The sequence below is a fragment of the Lissotriton vulgaris genome, chromosome 10, assembly GCF_964263255.1.
Source record: "Lissotriton vulgaris chromosome 10, aLisVul1.2, whole genome shotgun sequence".
NCBI classification, from domain to species: domain Eukaryota; kingdom Metazoa; phylum Chordata; class Amphibia; order Caudata; family Salamandridae; genus Lissotriton; species Lissotriton vulgaris.
This window is the reverse complement of record NC_141698.1, coordinates 321,248,470-321,268,484: the sequence shown is the minus strand read 5'-3', so window position 1 is coordinate 321,268,484 and position 20,015 is coordinate 321,248,470. Positions and strand designations below refer to the sequence as shown.

The following is a 20,015-nucleotide window of genomic DNA, read 5'->3' as shown; positions in this document are numbered from 1 at the left end:
TCAGGTCCAATCCAGTTCCAATAACTAAAAGTTTAAACTGCAAAACAGATTTTACGGTTTATGTATTGGAATGTACATGTAAACTGAGGTACATGGGGAGTACCAAATTAAAGGTACATAAACGAGTTTTAAAACACCTAAGAGCCATTACGAATAGTGACACAACATACCCGGTAGCTTGCCACTTTAAGGAGTGTCACGAGAATAATTTGGAGGATTTAAAATATAATGTTATTGACACTATCTTACCTCAAAAATGGGGCGGGCACCAGGAAGCCAAACGGGGCGGGCACCGGGAAGCCCTATAGCGTAGATTGGAAACTCGTTACATATTGGAACTGGACAGCAAGATACCCCAGGGTCTGAATTTTACTGAAGATTTTTATACTTGTCTGTAATCTACATTATATATTTATAATGGGGTTTGAAGTAAGAGAATATTGTATAGTACATTTATCCAACTGACATATGCCAAAATGAAAGTTCTTTTTTCCTTCATAGTAAATGTTATTTTTTATTCTTTTGCACATTTGCATTCAGAGAGGTCACGGCCGTGACCACCTGAATATTCATGATATTTAGCACTAGCACTTTAGGCCATTTGAAATTCATGGAAAACATTATTTATAATGGCCCACAGGGGCATTATTACCAATGAGTTCATTGTTTACATCTTATTCCTATGGCTTGTTTTGCAATTTTGCACAAACACAATATACCTAAACAAAATTAGTAAAGGTATATGGTTGCTGTTATAAAAAGGTTTTTTTTATGGAAATAAACTCATATAGAACGTTTTTTAAAGAAAATGCTTTTTACCATATTTTATGTGTATTTAAAAGCTTCAGTTAGGCATTTTTGAAGGCAAAGCAACTCATTTGAGAAAAAAACGAGACACTACGACTACCGTGATGCCGCAGGAGCGGCTACGCCCTGATGGGCGTGATTAGTGAATAAATATGGTGCCTTCAAAAATGCCTAACCAAAGCTTTTTTTTACCCATGGCCTCTGAAGAAGTGCAATCATGAAACGCGTCAGGCTGGAGAGTGATATGTTCTGAAACCCCTCAATAAAGATTGAAGGCAGAACAACTTACCTGTTGTGAGACCTATTCGAATCAGGCGACTTTGTGAGATATATATATATATATATATATCTATCTATATATATATATATATATATATATATATATATATATATATGTCTATATATATATATCTATATATCATGGCCAGCCGTTGACATATTTGTTATTCACTTGAACATCAAGCTTTGGCTGGTGTTCAGCCTGGCTGGGCTGGACACCCTAGCAAAAAAATGGTCAGGGGTTCTGCCCACTTAACCCTCCCATACCTGAGCAGGGGGCATCCTAGGATGAAAAAGTAGCAACAAAGGGTACCGAACGGATTGATCCAAATTTAATTCTCGAACAAGAAACAATTAATTCTCTTGTGAAACAGAAATTAAACATGAAATAATTACATATATAAATTCATCAACACATATGAGCAGGCATCAAGGGAAGCACAATAACCGACAATCTATCTACAAAATATCACATATACATATATACAAATATACATCACATTTACAATATCAAATACCTATGTACCCCAAACACAAGATATATATAAACAAAATATTTATATATATCCTAATTCGGATCAGTTCCTCAACTCAATTTATAATGAGAGCACAAAACAATGGTAGTCCCAAAAGAAAAGCACCTGGGGGTTACTAAATCAACCCAGACTATATTTGTGTTGGTGCCAAGACATAAATCAAACAAATTATTTGATGGTAACAAGGGACTCCAATTGAAATAAAAGGTGTTGACGCAGTCGCGGTCGCGTTTCAGCCAGATGATGTAGGCTTCATCAGGACAATGGGTACTCTATTCATCAGGTCCTCGTGACGTCAAGGGCAGATGCCGGCAGCCAGCAGACATACCCGCCCACACAAAGGTGGGGGGTAGGGGCAGGAATCACTCTCAAACCCCAATACAAGGAATTCACCCTTTATATATAACAACAGACAGTCCACTTGGATAAGGCAAGAGGAGGGCAAGCGTGGGTTGAATAACACGTCCTATCTGCAGTCTTGTGAGCACGGCGACACGGACAGCCGGTGTACGCTACAACGAGAATGATGGTCCGATGTTGAACTGAAGCTTTTAAGTATACATAAAATATGTTAAAAAGCATTTTCTTTTTTATATATATATATTTTTTTTTAAATAAGCTGCTACCTGGCGAGATGGGATATAGTTGGACAAACTAAAGTATACAAAAAAAGTGATGGGTGCAGTGATTGAAGTATTGTCAGCCACTTCTAATTACTCAGGCCACAGCTCCGTTCATCTTGTTTTTTGCACACTGTGCCACCTTAGTTTGAACCCAACCGGCCCAGGCATCACACTAAAGTATACAAAAAAGTGATGGATGAAATGCTTGAGTTAATCTCAGCCAGTAGTAATTATTTGAGGTCAGATCCCAGTCCATTGTTATTTTGCACACTATGCCCCCTCAGTTTGCAGACCGAATGATTGCCAGCAGGTCAAAGGAATTCAAGTATTCCTTCTATCACTTTGCTTTTTGATGCCCTTATTGTGACGAGTATGCTTAGACATGGGTCCCGTGCTCCCTGTGCCACTGAAACCAAACTATGCCTGGCTGATAAGGGCAAAACGGTTCCTAGGTTGCTTGTGCTCCAGTTCAGGGAGGACCTAACCTGACAGTTTGGGCTGGACTTTTTCCATTGGGGCAGGGTCAAGACCGATTTGTATGTGGCTGGGTGCAAAAGGAGGTAGCATGGTGGGCAAAAAACAATCGATGTAGGATTTAGTCTGGAACTATTGCCAGTGGCTGAGATTAAGTCAAACGTTCAACCCATCACCTTTTTGGGGGGGGATATAGTTAAGGGGCACCCTGGGTACTTCCTCCACCCCTGATTTAAATATGTAGTCTAATGGTTTCTGATTTGAGTAGCTGTTGTTTGTGTACGTTTAAAAATGTAGCAATTTTGTGATAAGCAGCCACCACCCACTACATTTAATCCGGAGCATCCCCTATGGGGAGATGCTTCGGATTCGTAGAATATGTAGTAATGACAATGAGTGCAGGATAGCACAGCTAGCCAGCAAAGATTTTTAGTGAAAGCTTTGCTGGCATTTGTTGAGCATAAGTCTTCAAACACATGTTCCCTGATCCTGCTAAAGTCCAACATTGTGAGCATCAGCCTTACCTAAAATAATACCCAGAGCAGGTTTCTAGATCTGTAACACTGTTAGGAACATTTGCTAGAAATCTTTAACCCCATCTTTGACGTCTCATCTTGGCCAGCCGTTGACATATTTGTTATTCACTTGAACATCAAGCTTTGACTGGTGTTCAGCCTGGCTGGGCTGGACACCCTGCCTCCTAAAGATGGTCCGATGTTGAATTGTTTTAGGCAGGTCTTATGTACCATTCCTCAATCTTCTCTTGTTTTGACGCTCCAACTGACGATCAGAGAGCACCTATGGTGTTTTCTCTTCCTATTTTCCCGGTTTGGCATTGACAGGTACCGTTTGTGGACATTCTCCATTTCCTTTAGCTAGACACCATCAATTTCATTCAGAGGCAGTATCCCTACTTTTGATTACTCTGGGCTTTATATCTTGTAAGTGGCTTTACTTAGATCAGTTTGTGTTTTTCTTGCATTGTCAGGTTATACTATACATCTACAGTTAATCACAGTTGACTTAACATGCCTTATTCAGTATGCTTTAGATTACTTTACATTTGCTGTGTCTTTTATCCTCTTCATAAAAACAGATTGCTCAAATCCTTCTATCTTATATTTCAGAAAACCTGTTGTTTTAACACCAGCTGATAGTGACCAGAAGCCATCGGTCTCAAAATCTGGGCGAAAAATTAAAGGTCGAGGCACTATGGTATGGTTTTGACTTGATTGGTGTAATTTCACCTATTCTTGGGTAGCAGAAGAGGAAATGTAATATATTTCTACAGTATAGTAGATTAATGGTCAACATATTTTGTAAAAAGTAAACCATGCTGGTCGTTACAGTGCACTAGATGCAGTTTGTGGTAAAAACTAATGTCTCGTAGAATAATGTAGCAATAGCTCAGCCAGCCTTTTCTGTTGCATCTTGATCAACATAATTTCTTTGGTTTACCGGTTTGGTCTTCTGGGTATGAATTTATGTATGCAACAATTTCTGTGAACATACTAGTTATCCAGCATGGTGTACCTCTCAAAATTATACTTTTACAATTGTTCTCTGTCAATTATAGTTTAAAACACATTTCCAATTTGTTCAGATATTTGCCAGTCTCCAATGAGATTCATTCCCATAAAGTACAGACTCTGAGTGGTATTTTCGATGATTTGTTAGAAGTTCTGTTTTTTTTGTAGGTGGTGAAAGAAAGCCAAATTGGTAAATCAGAATCTCAAATAACCAATACCCCAGGGTACAGCAAGTCTGAGGTGCAGAATAACTGCAGTATTAAGAGTTTTACAGCATTCAAATTATGACTTCACTCTAGTCTGAGATGCTCACCCATTCCTGCAGGTAGCTCATATATTCCCAATTAGAGCAGTTTGCAAACTTATCAGGGTGTGGAGAAACACTCAATACCTTATAGAATGCTGTACAGTGCAAGTTCAACAAGTTCTTTATTATTGTCTTCATTACATTCTTAGAATTCCACATTCCTCCCTGACAGCCATTGAAGTGGAATAAGGGTATTTTGAGATATTCCCTTTTCAGTATCTCAAAACAAACTGGTATTTAAACTGCCAGTGTTACAAAGGGAGGACATGAGTTTAGAGCAATAGGGATTTATTTTTTTAATTATTCTTTTAGTTAAACGATAAGCAATATAAAAGCTTGTGTTTGCACAGGCATTGCTTTTTTATTTGTTTATAGTTAGAGAGATTTCCTTGCTAACCGGATACCTCGTCTTTCAGAGTCTATCATCTTTAGAAATTTAATTATGGTAGCTATGACATAAAACTGGTGTCACAGTTAACGTTTTTTTCCTTTTGATTCCATTTTTGTTTTATTACAATATAGAGAAATATATATTTCCATTTCAATTCAGATTAGACCTACTGTGTGGCATAATTGAATCCCATAAAATTGTATATATGTCCTTCACCGTTTGTATTCAAATTGTGCATAATTAAGGCAGAGTAAAAAGTTGAGTTCCTGGCTCTCCTCATAGGTATGCATGGAAATAGGAGCTTTAGAGGGAAGAAAAACCAGGTCACCCTCCACTTGACAATCAATCAAAAAACGTAAAGACCTGATTTACAAGGCACCTCTTTTTAAGCCAAACAATTTCAAACAGAGGTAAGGATTCATAACTTGTAAATGCCGTATACTCCTCTCTTCCATAATCAGGTAGTCACCAACCGTTTTTTTGCATTCACTTAACCCCTTCCATGCTGGTGACAAACCCCAGCCGTCATGCACTACGGTGCTCGTGTGCTGATGACGGCTGGGGTTCGTCATGGCCCGCCCGTGTTCGGCCGGCGGCCGCACACGGGAAAAAAAGCGACCGCATCGAAGGGGTTAAAGCTAAAACCGTTTTTACACATGGCAGTCACCACATTTTTAAATATTTACATCACCATACTAAGGAAATTGTAAACGGTGCAAAACAGATGAAAAAATAATTTTAAAAAGTGTGGAGAGACACGTGCGCACCACCAAACAGGCTCACTGGTTGGTACTCACCAGTTGTGCCCACTTTTATCATCATTGGTAGTCATCTTGTCTCGAAAAATAAAAGTGGTGTCCAAATCACAAGAAAAAGATTAAACTGGGTGCTATGAAGTGAAACGATCACATCCACGATGTGACCATATGTGATTAAATTTGAAAAAAGTGCACTTTACTCAGAAGCAACTTTATTATTCAGATGTGCACTCTTTCAAATTAAAAGCGGTTGCTTATCATGCATACTGTTTCTTACTGCCCCAACACGCTCTTGACATCCATAATCTTCTAACACACGATGAAGCGGACTGTCTCTTTCTCACGGAGAGATGGCTCGGTGAGGGATCGGAACCTGATCTGGCCATCGCCATCCCTCCTACGCATGCTATTTTCCGTCGAGACAGAAGTAAGGGCAGAGGAGGCGGAGTGGCGCTCATTATTATGAGGCACAATCCATGTACTATCCTGCCTGTGGATGACCCACCAGGCTGTGAGACCCTAGCCTTCTCCTTGGCCCTCTCCCCCCCATCAATCCTGCTTTGGGCTCTTGCTTTATAGACCTCCTGGCCCTCTCGGCTCATTTACCGAGGATTTGTTCTCGATTATTTCCACACTCTGTCTTAGGGCAAAACACTGCCTAATCCTAGGGGATTTTAACATCCACATGGATAAGTTTGAGGATCCTGAAGTGCAAAAATTCTTGAATATGACATCTTCGGTGGGATTTCATATGTACTTGCAGGCACCTACACACGAGAAAGGGCACATTTTAGATCAAATCTTCTCGACCGTTCCGGTGTCCCTCTCCTCCTTCGCCCCAGTCCTCTGGTCGGACCATTTCCTAGCGGACTTCGTGATAGTACATCATTTAGCGTCCGCTCGCAATGTGCAGCGGCAAATAGCACGTATGCCTAGAGCCTTCCACAAAGTCACCCCAGCCATGCTTACTCGGGCCTTAGAAACCTATCCTTGTGTTCTTACATGCAGGTTGGAGGACGATGTAGTGTGTTTTCAGAACTGGCTCACTGCACGTTTGGAAGCCTTGGCACCACCCCGCAAGGTTAGATCAGAACTGGCAAGAGCGTCGGCCCCGTGGTTTTCTGCTGCCTTGGCTGGTAAGAGAAGGCACTGCAAGAGGCTGGAGAGAATTTGGCGGAGGCAGTATGATACATCTGCTAAGCAGTCTTATAGAGAAGCAGTGAAGGAATATCATCGGGAGATCACAGCAGAGAAAAAATCCTTTTTAGCTAAAAGGATTGAGGAAGCAGATAACTCCTGCAAAGAGATCTTTAAGATTGTTAAAGAGTTTATCTCTCCCTCCTGCTGTACTCCCACGTCTGTCTTCACGGAACCATGGATTACGGAGCTTGCAGAATTTTTCACTAATAAAATTCGTACCATCCAGTCGGCCTTGCAAGGAGCTCATAACATCTCGGATTCCGGCTCTGTGGCCGACGGCTCTCTTAATCCCTGGTTACACTCATCTGCATTGAACACGGATACCTCGGGTCCTACCCTTGACTGCTTTCCTGTTTTAGAGCTTCATGCCTCGCTTGACCTCTTGTCCAACTTGAAATCTGGCTCTCCACTTGACCCTTGCCCCGCCAAGTGTCTTGCGACCTTGGCTCCTGCTCTTAACTCGATCATCAACCCTATTATCAACTCATCTCTGAGCTCGGGCAAAGTCCCCTCATCTTGGAAGCAGGCCCTAGTCCTTCCCCTTATTAAAAAGCCGAATGCAGATGCCTAATTGCATTCCAACTACAGGCCAATCTCGTTGTTGCCCGCTTTGGCCAAAATAGCGGAAAAGCATGTACACACCACTCTAGCCAACTTTCTAGAGGTCAATTCCTTGTTACATCAGTCACAGTCTGGGTTTAGATCTAACCTGAGTACAGAAACCGCTCTACTCGAGGTGACCGAGGCTGTGAAGGAAACTTTGGACAGGGGTGGAAAGGCCTTGCTCATCATGCTTGATCTGTCGGCGGCCTTCGACACTGTTCCCCACAACCTTCTCCTGACAAGACTCTGGGAGATTGGCCTGAGGGGAACGGTGTTCGAATGGTTTCAATCTTTCTTGGCCGACCGCAGACAAACGATCTGGGCTCCCCCTTTCTCTGCCCCTATGCCGCAGCTTGAGGTGGGGGTCCCGCAGGGCTCCATACTCAGCCCCTCTCTTTTTAACATCTTCATGACACCTTTAGCGGCGCGAGTAGAGGAGCTAGGGGCTCAGATCGTCTCCTATGCGGATGATACACAGCTCCTGTTCACTTGTGACAGGGGCTGTGACTTCGATGGAGCGGCCATCTGGAAGTGTCTGGAGTTTGTGTTTGATTGGTTCGGGAAAAGCGGCCTCAAATGCAACTCAGACAAATCCGAGATATTGTTTTTTGGTTGTCCTGCCGACCCGAGATGGAAGCACTGGTGGCCTTCGGCCATGTTCCCCCCTGCCAGCGATTCTGTTACAGCTAAGAATCTGGGCATGCTGGTTGATAACACCCTCTCCTTCAAGGCCCAGGTAGCTGGCCTGATGGGGAAGTGCTTCGCCATCCTAAGGATGTTGAGAAAGTTTCTGCCGTACCTATCTTTGGAGCACAAGAAGATTACGGTGCAGGCCTTGAGACTATGCCAACATCCTTTATCTGGATCTTCCTGAATATCTGCTGACCCGCCTGCAGGTAGTCCAAAATTCGGCAGCCAGGGCAATCTTTGGTCTTACCAGAAGAGCCAGGGCTAGCAACCTCCTTGTTACTCTGCATTGGCTGCCGATTCGTAAGCGCATCTCCTTTAAGACCTTAACCACAGCTTTTAAGGCGCTACACAATTTCGGCGCTGGCTATTTGCAGCGAAGGGTCAACTTCCATCTCCCATCTAGACCCTTGAGGTCGGCTGCCCAGGCCAATGCAATCGTGCCGGCAGTAAGACGTGTTCGTTGTGGAGGTCGCTCTTTTAGTTACCTGGCCCCCCGTCTTTGGAACACTCTGCCCTTGACGTTGCGAACGTTCTCCAATCTGTCTACCTTTAGAAAGGGACTTAAAACTCGTCTTTTTGCCCTGTAAGTTGTTCCTGTTGATTTTTAGTGCCGCTTTGGCTGTCTTGTTAGTTGCTGGTATTTGTGTAATGATCTACAGCGCCGGGACGCTCTTCGGAGCAGCTGAGCGCTTTACAAAACCCCCAGTAACATAACATAACTGCGCCAACATGTTTCATTGCCACATCAATTTTGGGACAAATTCTTCAGGGCAAACAAAGTCACCAAGGCACCAGTACTGCACACACAATTCACTGTTTCCGGGGACTGCCAAATTGTAAAAACAAAGAAAGGACACACCCCAATTACTCTCACAACCCCTTTTGGATAAAGAAATCTTATGATACACTTATCTTAAGATTTGTATTTACCCTCAAAGAGCCACTGTTCCGCATACCAACTCCATCTGTTTAGGTCACACAAGAGGCTCCATCTGTGAGTCCTCTCGGTGGATTAAACATTCAGCTGTAATGTCAATCTGTGAAACAATACATATATTATTTGAAAACAAGATTATATTGTTCGGGAAACTTTTTGCTGTGTTTTCGGACCCAGGGAATTCTCATTGTACACAGGGGCCCTTTTTAACCACACAGGTCGGCGATGGTACCCCCTTGAATCTGTGTTTGGCATACACCCCCACGCACTGCCATTATAATTGCAGATTTGTAGCCAGCTGAAGATTGTCAAACTGAGCCTATCGCGCTCGTCATTACTTTTAAAGGAAGGCACAATTTTGCTTATCAAATGTCCAGATGTAATGCTGGTCTTTAAATTAAGAAACAAAGGTGCACCTTCAGTGTGTCACAGCTTCACAATATCAAATAACGCCTCTCATATTAAACACTTCTCACTGCTTTTTGAATAAATTGTTTGTAAGACAACACACACGATGCAACAGGTAAAATTGAGGCCCCGCTTATCAGTGTAGCGCGCATCATTAGCTTGTAGCCTCATATTACCGCCCTGTACTCCTTACCGCCCGGTACACAGGCGTGGTGTTTTTTCTTTCTCAACAACCATCAGAATACATTTCAAATCCATCACATAAGTTTTCACAATAAGAAGCAAGATCAGGCTAGCCTATACAGCTAAGGCAGGTTGAGTTGCATACTGTGTACAACTTACCGCCGCTTTAAAGTTAAAGGCCTGTCACTCAGTGGAATCATGGGTTGGGAGTTGTGAAAATATGACGTAGAAATTCTGAGCTTGCAGCACAACCACCTCTCTTTACTGAAAGCTAAGGAAGACATGATGGTACGTGGTCAATGCCAATCCCGCTTCTCCTCTGACTGTAGCTCCTCTGCCCCGCATTCCGCAGTAGTATTTTTTAAAATCACTATCACTCAGACCTGACCAACATTCTCAGTTTCCTCAAAGACAACTTGTTTGGCAAAAGGTAACCCTCATCCACCATCAAAACCCACTCCGTAGAAGCTCTCTCATTCCTAAACACTATTTCCAATACCTCCATCACTCAAGAGATATTCAGAAAAGCTCTCAAGAGAGGCCAGATCCTCTCAAGACACCCACGCTCCTCCCTGATGACCTTGCTAACTACTGGCCATTCCCCCCCTCAATATTAATTAGCAAGAGCATCGAAAAAGGACTCTGTCTGAATCTAACTCCTTAGATGATGCCCTGCTGACCACAGATCGAGGTGACCATTGCCTCCTGATATTGCTGGACGTCTTCACCTTCAAGATAGCTTCTCATTACATGCTCATCCACACCCTAAAGTCTCAAAAGAGATTCACCTGCAGTGTCCTTCGGTCTTTCCCCAGCCTATCCGAAAGACAGTAGTTGATTCACATTTGCACCTCCTGATCATGAAAAATCACTTTCCCCTAAGAATCCCCCAGGGTACCATTTTGTTCCGCATCATCCTCAGTCCCTAAGTGGATCCCTTTGGGACTCCTACAGATAATCACATCAAAATTCAGCATCACTCAGATATCACACAGCTATTTGAAAGTCTCCCATGCCTCAGAAATCCAGCACCGTAAACACTGCCTGCACCTCGTCCAGACGTGAATTAATTTTATGTGACTTAAGCACAACCCCACATGATAGAAGTTTTCTATTTCTACTACGTCAAGAACAACAAATGACAACTAGTCCAAAACTGGCTCAAGGACATTAATCTGACCGGACTTGAACTCCAACTTGCACCCAGTACCAAGTCACTCTGATTCACCCTAGACAACAAACGCTTCCTCAAGGATCACATTGCAAAAATAATAAAGGCAGCATGATACCAGCAATCTCTCATGAAAAAAAAATGATGCTCCGCAACAGCGCAACTCACTGGAAGAACTCTCAAAGGAGTCCTACCCATTTAATAAAATCCTCACTTGGTGGATAAGAAAATTATTGTCCTGTAAGCCTGTTGGAACTTTTCTCTTCATTTGCTGAACTCCTAAACTCTTGAATGCAAATCATTCTCTCCAGTTAGTGGGTGGAAGAGTGATCGTAGGCTATCCAGTGAAAGGTGGGTCACTGTCTGAATCTCTGTGTGTTTTCTGGACTAGTGTACGTTGATTTGTTTCGCCTGTTGTCTTTATAGTTTACGCCTTTCAGTTTTAAACATGACTCCACAAAGGATTCATCTTTACAAGCAAGAACTAATTGGTCTGGTTCACATCTTGTCTTCTCTCCTTTGTGTAGGAAGGTCAGTACTACACTAATTTTAAGTACTAATAATGAGAATGAAAAACTTCAACACCTCATTATTTTGATGAAAAGGCAAGGATAAGCACAAACAGTAAAAGGAAGGAGGAAAAAAAATCTCGGCACATTGTCTCACAAGAAGGTCTTCCATCCATACCCGGATTCATCCCCAAACATTTTCCAGCAGAAGCAGGAAGTAAAAGTAAGGTACTAAAAGTTGGGGGCGCTAGAGGGCACACAAGCGGAATGGCTGCTTAGGCGAGTAGCTCCCGTCCTTGGCAAGCTATCCTCAATTTATCCTTCGCCACAGGGTGCCGAATCGCCGTATCTACCCCTCATCTGCTGCAGCAAGCTGCCATCCATACTCGACCCAAGTATGGGGCCGCTACGAGATTCAGAGCCGGAGTTACCACCACTTTTAAAATCACCGGAGACTGACCTGGAGCTCGCGAACAGAGCGGGCCGGCTGCAGCAACCTACGCAACACCGGGGACGGCCACGAGGTGATAGGCCGTGGGCTCGGCCGGCCGCCCGGACTCGGGCCGGATCCTGTGTGGAGACCCGGGGCTGGGGTGAGGCGCAGTCGCCCCCTCACATGTGCTGGTCCCCCCCCCACTGTTGCTGGCTATCGGCGCCCGGACTGCAGGTGAGCCGCTTCTAATGCACGGAGGAGCGCCGGGTGGTGGGACGCCCCCCGAGTGACTGGAGAGACCCGCACCTAGTCGGTGCTTTCGTCGGGCTGGCGTGGACCCAGGGGCGCCTAGATCAGACGGAAGCAGCTGTCTCTTTATCTCCCGCTGAGGGCGGCATTGCTATGCTTGGCTATATCTATGGGACAGCTGGACTCTCCACGAGCCGTCAAGAGTGCTGTTGACCATTTGTGACCTCCTTGCTTTTCTTGGCAGCGGGGCCGGATCCCTCGTGCTGGGTGAACTGCGTTGCCTCCCGCTATCGAACTGCGTGGTTGGGCTCTGATATATGCCCGACCGCGGCGGGATCTCTGAAATCGCCATACCCATACTAGTCACTGCCCTCCCCTGTGTATGGTACCGACGGCCATTATATCTGTTACCACATTACGGGGCTGCGCCCGCGGCCCACTCACTCCGCAGGAGGACCGGAGCTATATCACTACTGCCACCTGGGCTCTGTAGCCTTATTATCGCTGGAGCACCTGGGAGCACAGAGTGTCGGAGGCGTGAGCCCTCCCCCAAGCATTTACTGTCCCGCGCCGACGCCATCTTCTCCAGCGGCTACTACATTGAGACCTGCCTGTGCGTGTCACGCTCACGGACTACTTTTGTGTCCACTCGTTTGACCTCTGGACCCATAACGCCGACGGGATACGCAGCAACTGGGCGCCGTGACCTACTGCCACCATGGTGCGGCCTGATAATCGTCAGGCGAAGCTAAGTTTCGATGGCGCCAAGAGAGGCGCGAAATCAGTACCTGCGGATCCCGGGCCTAGCGCGGCGGCTCCAACAGCCGCCGCGTCCCCCGCTAAAGACCTTGACCTACACAGCCTGTTTCAAGAGATGAGGCAGGGGTTTGCAACTGTTGTTGAGAAGGTTGACGGCGTCGCTGCTCGATTGGATGCCTTGGTCCATAAGGTGGATCGCCACGAGGGGCGGCTCACGGCTGCGGAACAACGCGTATCTGACAACACAGATGTCGCCTCGACCCACACTGGCTAGAATGGATAACCTGCTTAGAGTCATAGCGGCTAAAAACGAAGACTTGGAAGCCCGCAGCCGCCGTAACAATATACGCGTCACGAATGTGCCAGAATCCACAGACACTGGCAGGATGGATCTATATATCGAAAAACTGCTCAAAGGCTCAATTGGGGAGGACGCTTTCTCTCCCCAATTCATTGTAGAGAGAGCACATCGTTCCTTGGCGCTTGTACCCAAGCCCGGACTGCCGCCTAGGCCAATTATTGCTAAACTGTTTAACTATTGAGACCGCGACACTGCATTGAGGGCGGCCCGGTCTCAACGGGCATTGCAGTACAATGATGTCACCTTCTCCATATACCCTGACTTCACACCGCTGGTGCAGGAAGAACGAGGCAAATTCCTCCTGGTGAAGAAGAAGCTGCGTGAAGCCCAAGTGGACTATGCTCTCCTATACCCGGCAAAGCTGCGGATTACACATCAGGGAAAGCAACGCTTTTTCACAAACCCGCAGAAAGTGGAGGACTTCCTGAAATCGCTCCGGAGAGCACGTAGGGAGGAACGCAATGCTGCAGAGGAACAAGAGGACGGGGACCTGTCCCCGGCACTGAACTGTCATTGAACGCTTGCACCAGCTGCACTGGATGCCTCACCTGTACTGTTTGAATGTTGCCTATCGCTCTGAGCGTAAGCACTGAGATGACTACACGTGAAAGACCTGCACGGCCTCGACATCCCTGTGGTAACGTAAACCAAGGACCACTTTCTCGGCCCTAGTCTCCACCGAGGGCGGTACAGAACTGGAGCTATGGACCGGGAAGTGGCTGTGCGTACTTCATGCTATACCCCTACAGGGTGTTCCCCTTAAGACTACTACTGTATTTGATGATGTTGCAGAAGTTGGGGAGGAAGGGGTGGGGGGAGGGATGCTGGACGGGGCTCAATGGCTACTGGCATGATTGGGATGCTGGGGTGGGAGGGGGGATGGGCTGTTTTCTGAAGAGGCTTATATCACTTGGACTATATATGCGGACTTTTCACTGGTATGTGCACCTATGTTGGCGGGGTGGAATGGGCCCTATTTTATTACATTGGCTGGCAATGTTACGTTTGTTGTTGACCTATTCATGGCTGCACTGAATGCTAACTCACAATTGACTTGCTTGTCATGGAATGTTCGGGGTTTGAATGATGCTAAAAAATGTCGCAATGTCATTGCCTATCTTGATAGACACTACGTCAAGGTGGCCATGTTGCAAGAAACCCATTTGTCACCGCAGGGTGGGACCACCTTTGCGAGCAGGTGGGCTGGGGTCCGCACCTTCTCCTCATACTCCACCTATGCAAGGGGGTTGCTATCCTTATAGCCCGCAGTGTACCGTTTCATAGATATGGAGAATTGGTCGATAAGGAGGGGCGCTTTGCTTTGCTGTGGGGCAGGCTGGGTCGAGACACATACACATTTGTCATCACCTATGCACCAAATGTGGACACACCTGCTTTTTTCACCACTCTATGGGGCAAGATCATGACCGCTGGCTCACGACACGTTATTTGGGGTGGGGACTTCAACCTGGCGCTGGTACCTCAGCTAGATAGGGCAGACGGAGTCTGCACCTATAAGCCTAGAGCGCGCGAGGCGCTGGAGGGAGTCATAACAGAGGGCGAGCTGATAGATGCCTGGAGACACACGCAGCCACATGGGAGGGAGCGCACACATTTTACCTCGCACACGGGAACATGGGCACGCTTAGACTACTTTCTAGTCACTAGAGGGATCGCCATGGAGATGGTAGGGGCGGCGCACCTGCCGAGAACATACTCTGATCACAGTCCCGTTTTGCTTCATCTCCGCACGCCTGGGTGGGATAGCCCAAGGCCACACTGGAGACTTCGCCCTGAGCCCTTGTTGGACAATCTGTTTCGCACTGAACTAGGGGAAGAGATAGCTGCCTTTTCCCCCAGAAACAAGGGATCAGTGGACTCGGTTGAACACATTTTGGAGGCTTTCAAGGTAACCATTAGGGGCTATTGCATCTCCAAGAGTTATGGTGTTTTGCGTGACATCCTACATACTATTAGCACACTAGAGAAGGAGCTGCGAGCTCTGGAACTCCGTATGGTGGCTGACACTGGCACCGAACTGCACGCTGCTTTTAGAGAAACGCTGTCGAGGTATGAGGAGGAGGCTGCTAGGGAGGCTAAGTTCCGTGGCAAACACTGGCAAGCCCGGAAGTACTGCGAGGGAGACCGACCTGGGAAGGTGCTCGCCACGCTCACACAAACTCCACGAGAACATAATGTCATACTTGAACTCACGGACACGCACGGCGCCACGATTAGGGACTCGGATGAGATCCTTACTGCTTTCACGACACATTACCACTCGCTCTACACCTCCAACACAGGGTCCGAAACGTCTTATGCTGATTATCTGAAAGATGTGGCGCTGTGCTGGCTCAGCGATGGGGACAGGGCGTTCCTGGCGGCACCTTTCGAGCTCGACGAGATTCGCGAGGCCATCATGTCCCTCAAGAATGGCAAGGCCCCCGGCCTCGATGGCATCCCTGCCGAGTTTTACAAAGCATACATTGATGTCATGGCTCCTGTCCTTCGTGAGGTCTACTTGAAATCACTTGGTGATGGTGCACTTCCCTGCTCCATGCGCGAGGTGGTGATCACCTCTCTCCTGAAGCCTGACAAAGATCCCAGCTCCTGCAACTCTTACCGCCCGCTCTCCCTCCTAAACTGCGATGTTAAAATACTCGCTAAGGTTCTAGCTACCCGACTCTCGCTGCTGATGACTAGGATTGTGTTGCCCGATCAGTCTGGATTTGTGGCTGGCCGGTTTACTTCACACAACCTGCGCACCCTGTTCTCTCTGCTTCGCACAGTTCATCCCGACACTCCTGTCGCAGCCGTCTTCCTTGATGCATCCAAGGCTTTCGACTCAGTCGAATGGCCTTACTTATTCTCTGTGTTGGCTAGCATGGGATTCCCAAAATTGTTTATATCCTGGGTTCGCCTGCTTTATACTCGTCCCACGGCGAGAGTGTTGTTCAATGGTCGCCTATTGCCACCTATAGACATTACCAGAGGCACGCACCAGGGTTGCCCACTCTCTCCCCTATTGTTTGCCTTAGCTATAGAACCTCTGGCCTGTCGCCTGCGTCAATTACATCGGGGCGGAGCGGTGCAATGTCTACAGCGACTAATAGATGTGTCCCTCTATGCGGACAACATCACGCTATATGTTAAGCACCCTAATCCCCTACTCAGGGAGTTTGTTGCTTTTGGCGGGATGTCGGGTGTGCATATTAACTGGTCCAAGTCGCAATTCTTCCCCCTAACGGATGAGATTGCTGACTTTCCCCTTGACTATCCACTGGAGTGGTGCCGGACCGACCTCCGTTACCTGGGGATCCGTATCACCCATGATAGGGAAGAGACATTACGGTCCAATTATGGTGTATCAATCACCAAGCTGACCGCTTCTGTGGATCGCTGGATCACCCTACCACTTTCCATGGCCGGGAGGGCGTCCCTCATAAAAATGGTACTCCTTCCCCGTTTCCTTTATCTCTTCCTCAAAATTCCCTACTTCCCCGGCGTTTATTTCTTTAAAACCCTGAGGATGGAGCTGCGCAGGCTGTTCTGAGGAGGCAGGAGCCCTCGGCTCAAATGGTCCACGCTTACCCTCCCCTATGACAAAGGAGGTTTCGATGTCCCTGACTTTGAGGCGTATTATCAATGCGCGCAGGCACACTTCGCCTACCACTGGATGGCTCCTACACCTTTCATGCCTCATATTGCAGTGGAAGATTGGATAGTGCACCCCCTTCCGCTCAATGGGCTGCTTCACTGCCCGGAGTCGTCCATCACCACGCCGAATACTTCGGTCTCATGCACACTTGATGCGTGGCGCTGTATAGCCAAGAGCTTGTCATGTCACCTACCCTACTCGCCCAGGCTGCCACTGACCTAGCATCCTAATCTCACCCTATTGTGGGAACAAGGATTCCGCAGCCTTTGTGCAAGGATTCGTGTCACCTGCTGGGGAGACTTGTTCTCTAACGGTCAATTTAAATCTGCAGAACTTTTCTTTGCGACACACAGCCACACCCCTCTTGAGCTCTTTTATTACATACGCCTGCGAGCAGGGATAAGAGACATCCTACCCGACTTTCCCGACGAACCTGAGATCCTACCTCCACTTCATTTCCTGTTATGCTCACAGGATGGGGCCCATCTGGTCTCCGGCCTTTACCGTCAACTCAGGGGCGCAGCCCCGATGCCAGAATCTAGTGCCCGGGCGCGCTGGTCTACTGAACTAGCAACAGACATTACTGACGAGCAATGGCAATATTGCTGTGCTCTCACCTCCCGCATCCCCGCTAGCAGCAGATTGAAAATCATACATTACAAATTCCTACAACGGGTGTACTATAATCCGATGAGAAAACACAGATTTGGCCTGGCGGATGATGATCGCTGCGGACGCTGCCGTGCCAAACATGCGGACATCCTGCATCTAGCATGGGAATGCCCTCAGATATCGTGCTACTGGCAGCAGGTGACTACTGCCCTCGCATAGATGACGAGAGAAGCTGTGCCCATGGACCCCTTGGTGACACTTCTCGGATATACTTTGCAGATCCCTAGATCTTGCCGGAAATTCGTCGATACCGCGCTACTCTTGGCCAAGAGGCGCGTGGCATGCCGTTGGGGACGAGGAAGGGCGCCCAAATTTAAGGACTGGCTGGCGGACTTGACCTACTGTCAGGAACAACATACTACATTCGCTGAATTATTACCCATCACAAGTCGGCCTAGTGACATTTGGGGTCCTCTAGTGTGCTATTTACTCGCACGTTCAGATGATGTAGATACGCCTGAAGACAACCCTGCTGCTGTTTAATGTTATGGCTTGAACTCTGATTCAGACCGTTGTTCCCACTCATACATCCACACCTCATCTCGGACGGTCCTCAACAGAACCTGCCATCCTCAGGCCACGACGTTTCGGCCTGCCTGACACGCCCCACACGGTACCCAACATCGAAGACCTCCCTCCTGCTGTCGCCTATTCCCCCTCCTATGTTAGTAAGGGACCCCCTTACCCACACCCGACACATACTCGCAGTTTTTTCCTATTACATAACATTCCATGACACCACACACGTAGCTATTTATGGCACTGCTGGTTAGCTGCTGAGCTTACTGGGTTGCGGCTCTTGCGACATGCAAGTCTTTGCCTATCTAGGTCGCCATACCGATTTTGATGATTTTTCCTTTCCGAGCGAGAATGAAACGCCTCTCAGTTTATTTTTCACTGTTGGGAAGTTTTTTTTTACCTGTTACGTAAATGAACAATAATTTTAAAAACACTGTTCTGCTGCTGCTCATCCTTCAACGCGCCACAACATCGGCTGTGCCACTATCCTCGCTTACAACTGTGCTGTGCCGCCGGGCCTCAGGGATGCCGGCCACGAGGCTGTGTTATGGTTACCTCACTACGCTGCCGGCCTCCGGGTTGTAGGCGCAAAAAGCTGTGTACTTTGTTACATCTTGTCCAATAAAGCAGTTTTGAACTCCAAAAAAAAAAAAAAGGTACTAAAAGTTAATAAAATAATAATTACAGACCAACAAGATATTGACTTCTCAGTGCAAACATGAATGCCTCTAATATAAAACCTGCTTCAGACGTGGGAGCAGGACGCCTATGCTGTCTACTGAATACAGGTGGACAGCCTTCCGCCACAGATGTTATACCATCATTGGCACACCCTCTGGACTTAACGCCACCAGATTTAGATTCAGGCCAGTTTCTCCGCACAACTAGGAATTTTTGTGCGAAAGAGACTTTAAAGCTCTTTAGCAGTACGCCTAGTAACTTTCCCAAGTCGTTTTTGCTTGACTTTGCTGTAACTACCTCTTTCCATCCCTCCGGAGTTTATGTCCATCTCTCTGAAGCCTTTCAGGCTCTGCAAAGAATACCCAAATCCCTCTTAATACTCCTTGAGAAGGTAACTTCTAATTCTGAACGCAACCTCTATATTTAAACAACAATTTTAATATTGTTAACAAGCAAAAATTGTTCACTTTCGATAATAAAGAAAAGTAATAAAATAGGAGATCAAAATGCTGTCGATGCAGAAATCACATCGAAGTGGAATCCTCAAGAAAAGATCATATGCTACTCAAACAGGAAAAAAAATGGAGATAGGAAAATGACAGTGTGTACTTGCTACAAAAGATATTTTCAGAAACCTATGCAGACCAGGAGTCATTTTCAAAAGCATTCTCTCACCCCTGCTTTCCAATCTTTAATATGCATAAAGTCTCTGGCAATAAAGATAGTCTGACTGATGCAACACTGAACCCCATCGTTACAAATGAGACTGCATCAAGGGTGGCCAGCAATTCTAAACTAAGGAAAAGATTCAAAAAAATAAAAGTGAATTGTAGAATTGTCAAAAAAAAAATCAGAATTATAAATTGTGATCCACAAATTGTAATGAATGACACTTTAACAAATAGTCACCAAAGTAAACCGCAATATATCTCAAGATACATTCGACCAGGATGCACAGGTGTTACTGGCTGTCCACTCTCGAAACTTTGAAAAGTTGTGTGTTGTGTTAAATCCACACGCTCCAGACTCCAGTTTACAAACAGTGTCTCAAGGTCCGTTTTCCTCTGGCGTTGTTCCAGCAGTAAACTCAAATATTGAGCTACCAAAGGCAGAAGCCTTATCCAATATTTCCATAATCTCTGCTCCGTTGATCAAGATTACAGACCTCTTTCCAAATGGTAAGAATCCCTTAAACAGACACAGAATGTGAGGGGTACTTCGTAATTATCCAAAACTGCATTCACTCTCTTCGGCTGAAATAAAATTGGCCACTTTTCC

General features: G+C 46.3%; 1 protein-coding gene across 5 annotated transcripts in view; it reads left to right on the top strand.

The window, feature by feature from the left end:
- Positions 1–20,015, top strand: part of NKTR (natural killer cell triggering receptor) — a 492,868-nt gene that overhangs the window by 292,930 nt on the left and 179,923 nt on the right. For all 5 annotated transcript variants that reach the window (XM_086941096.1, XM_086941095.1, XM_086941094.1 and 2 more), the window contains one exon: positions 3,847–3,934. In XM_086941096.1, coding sequence (XP_086797222.1) covers positions 3,847–3,934 — 88 coding nt within the window. The remainder of the gene's footprint in view (positions 1–3,846; positions 3,935–20,015) is intronic.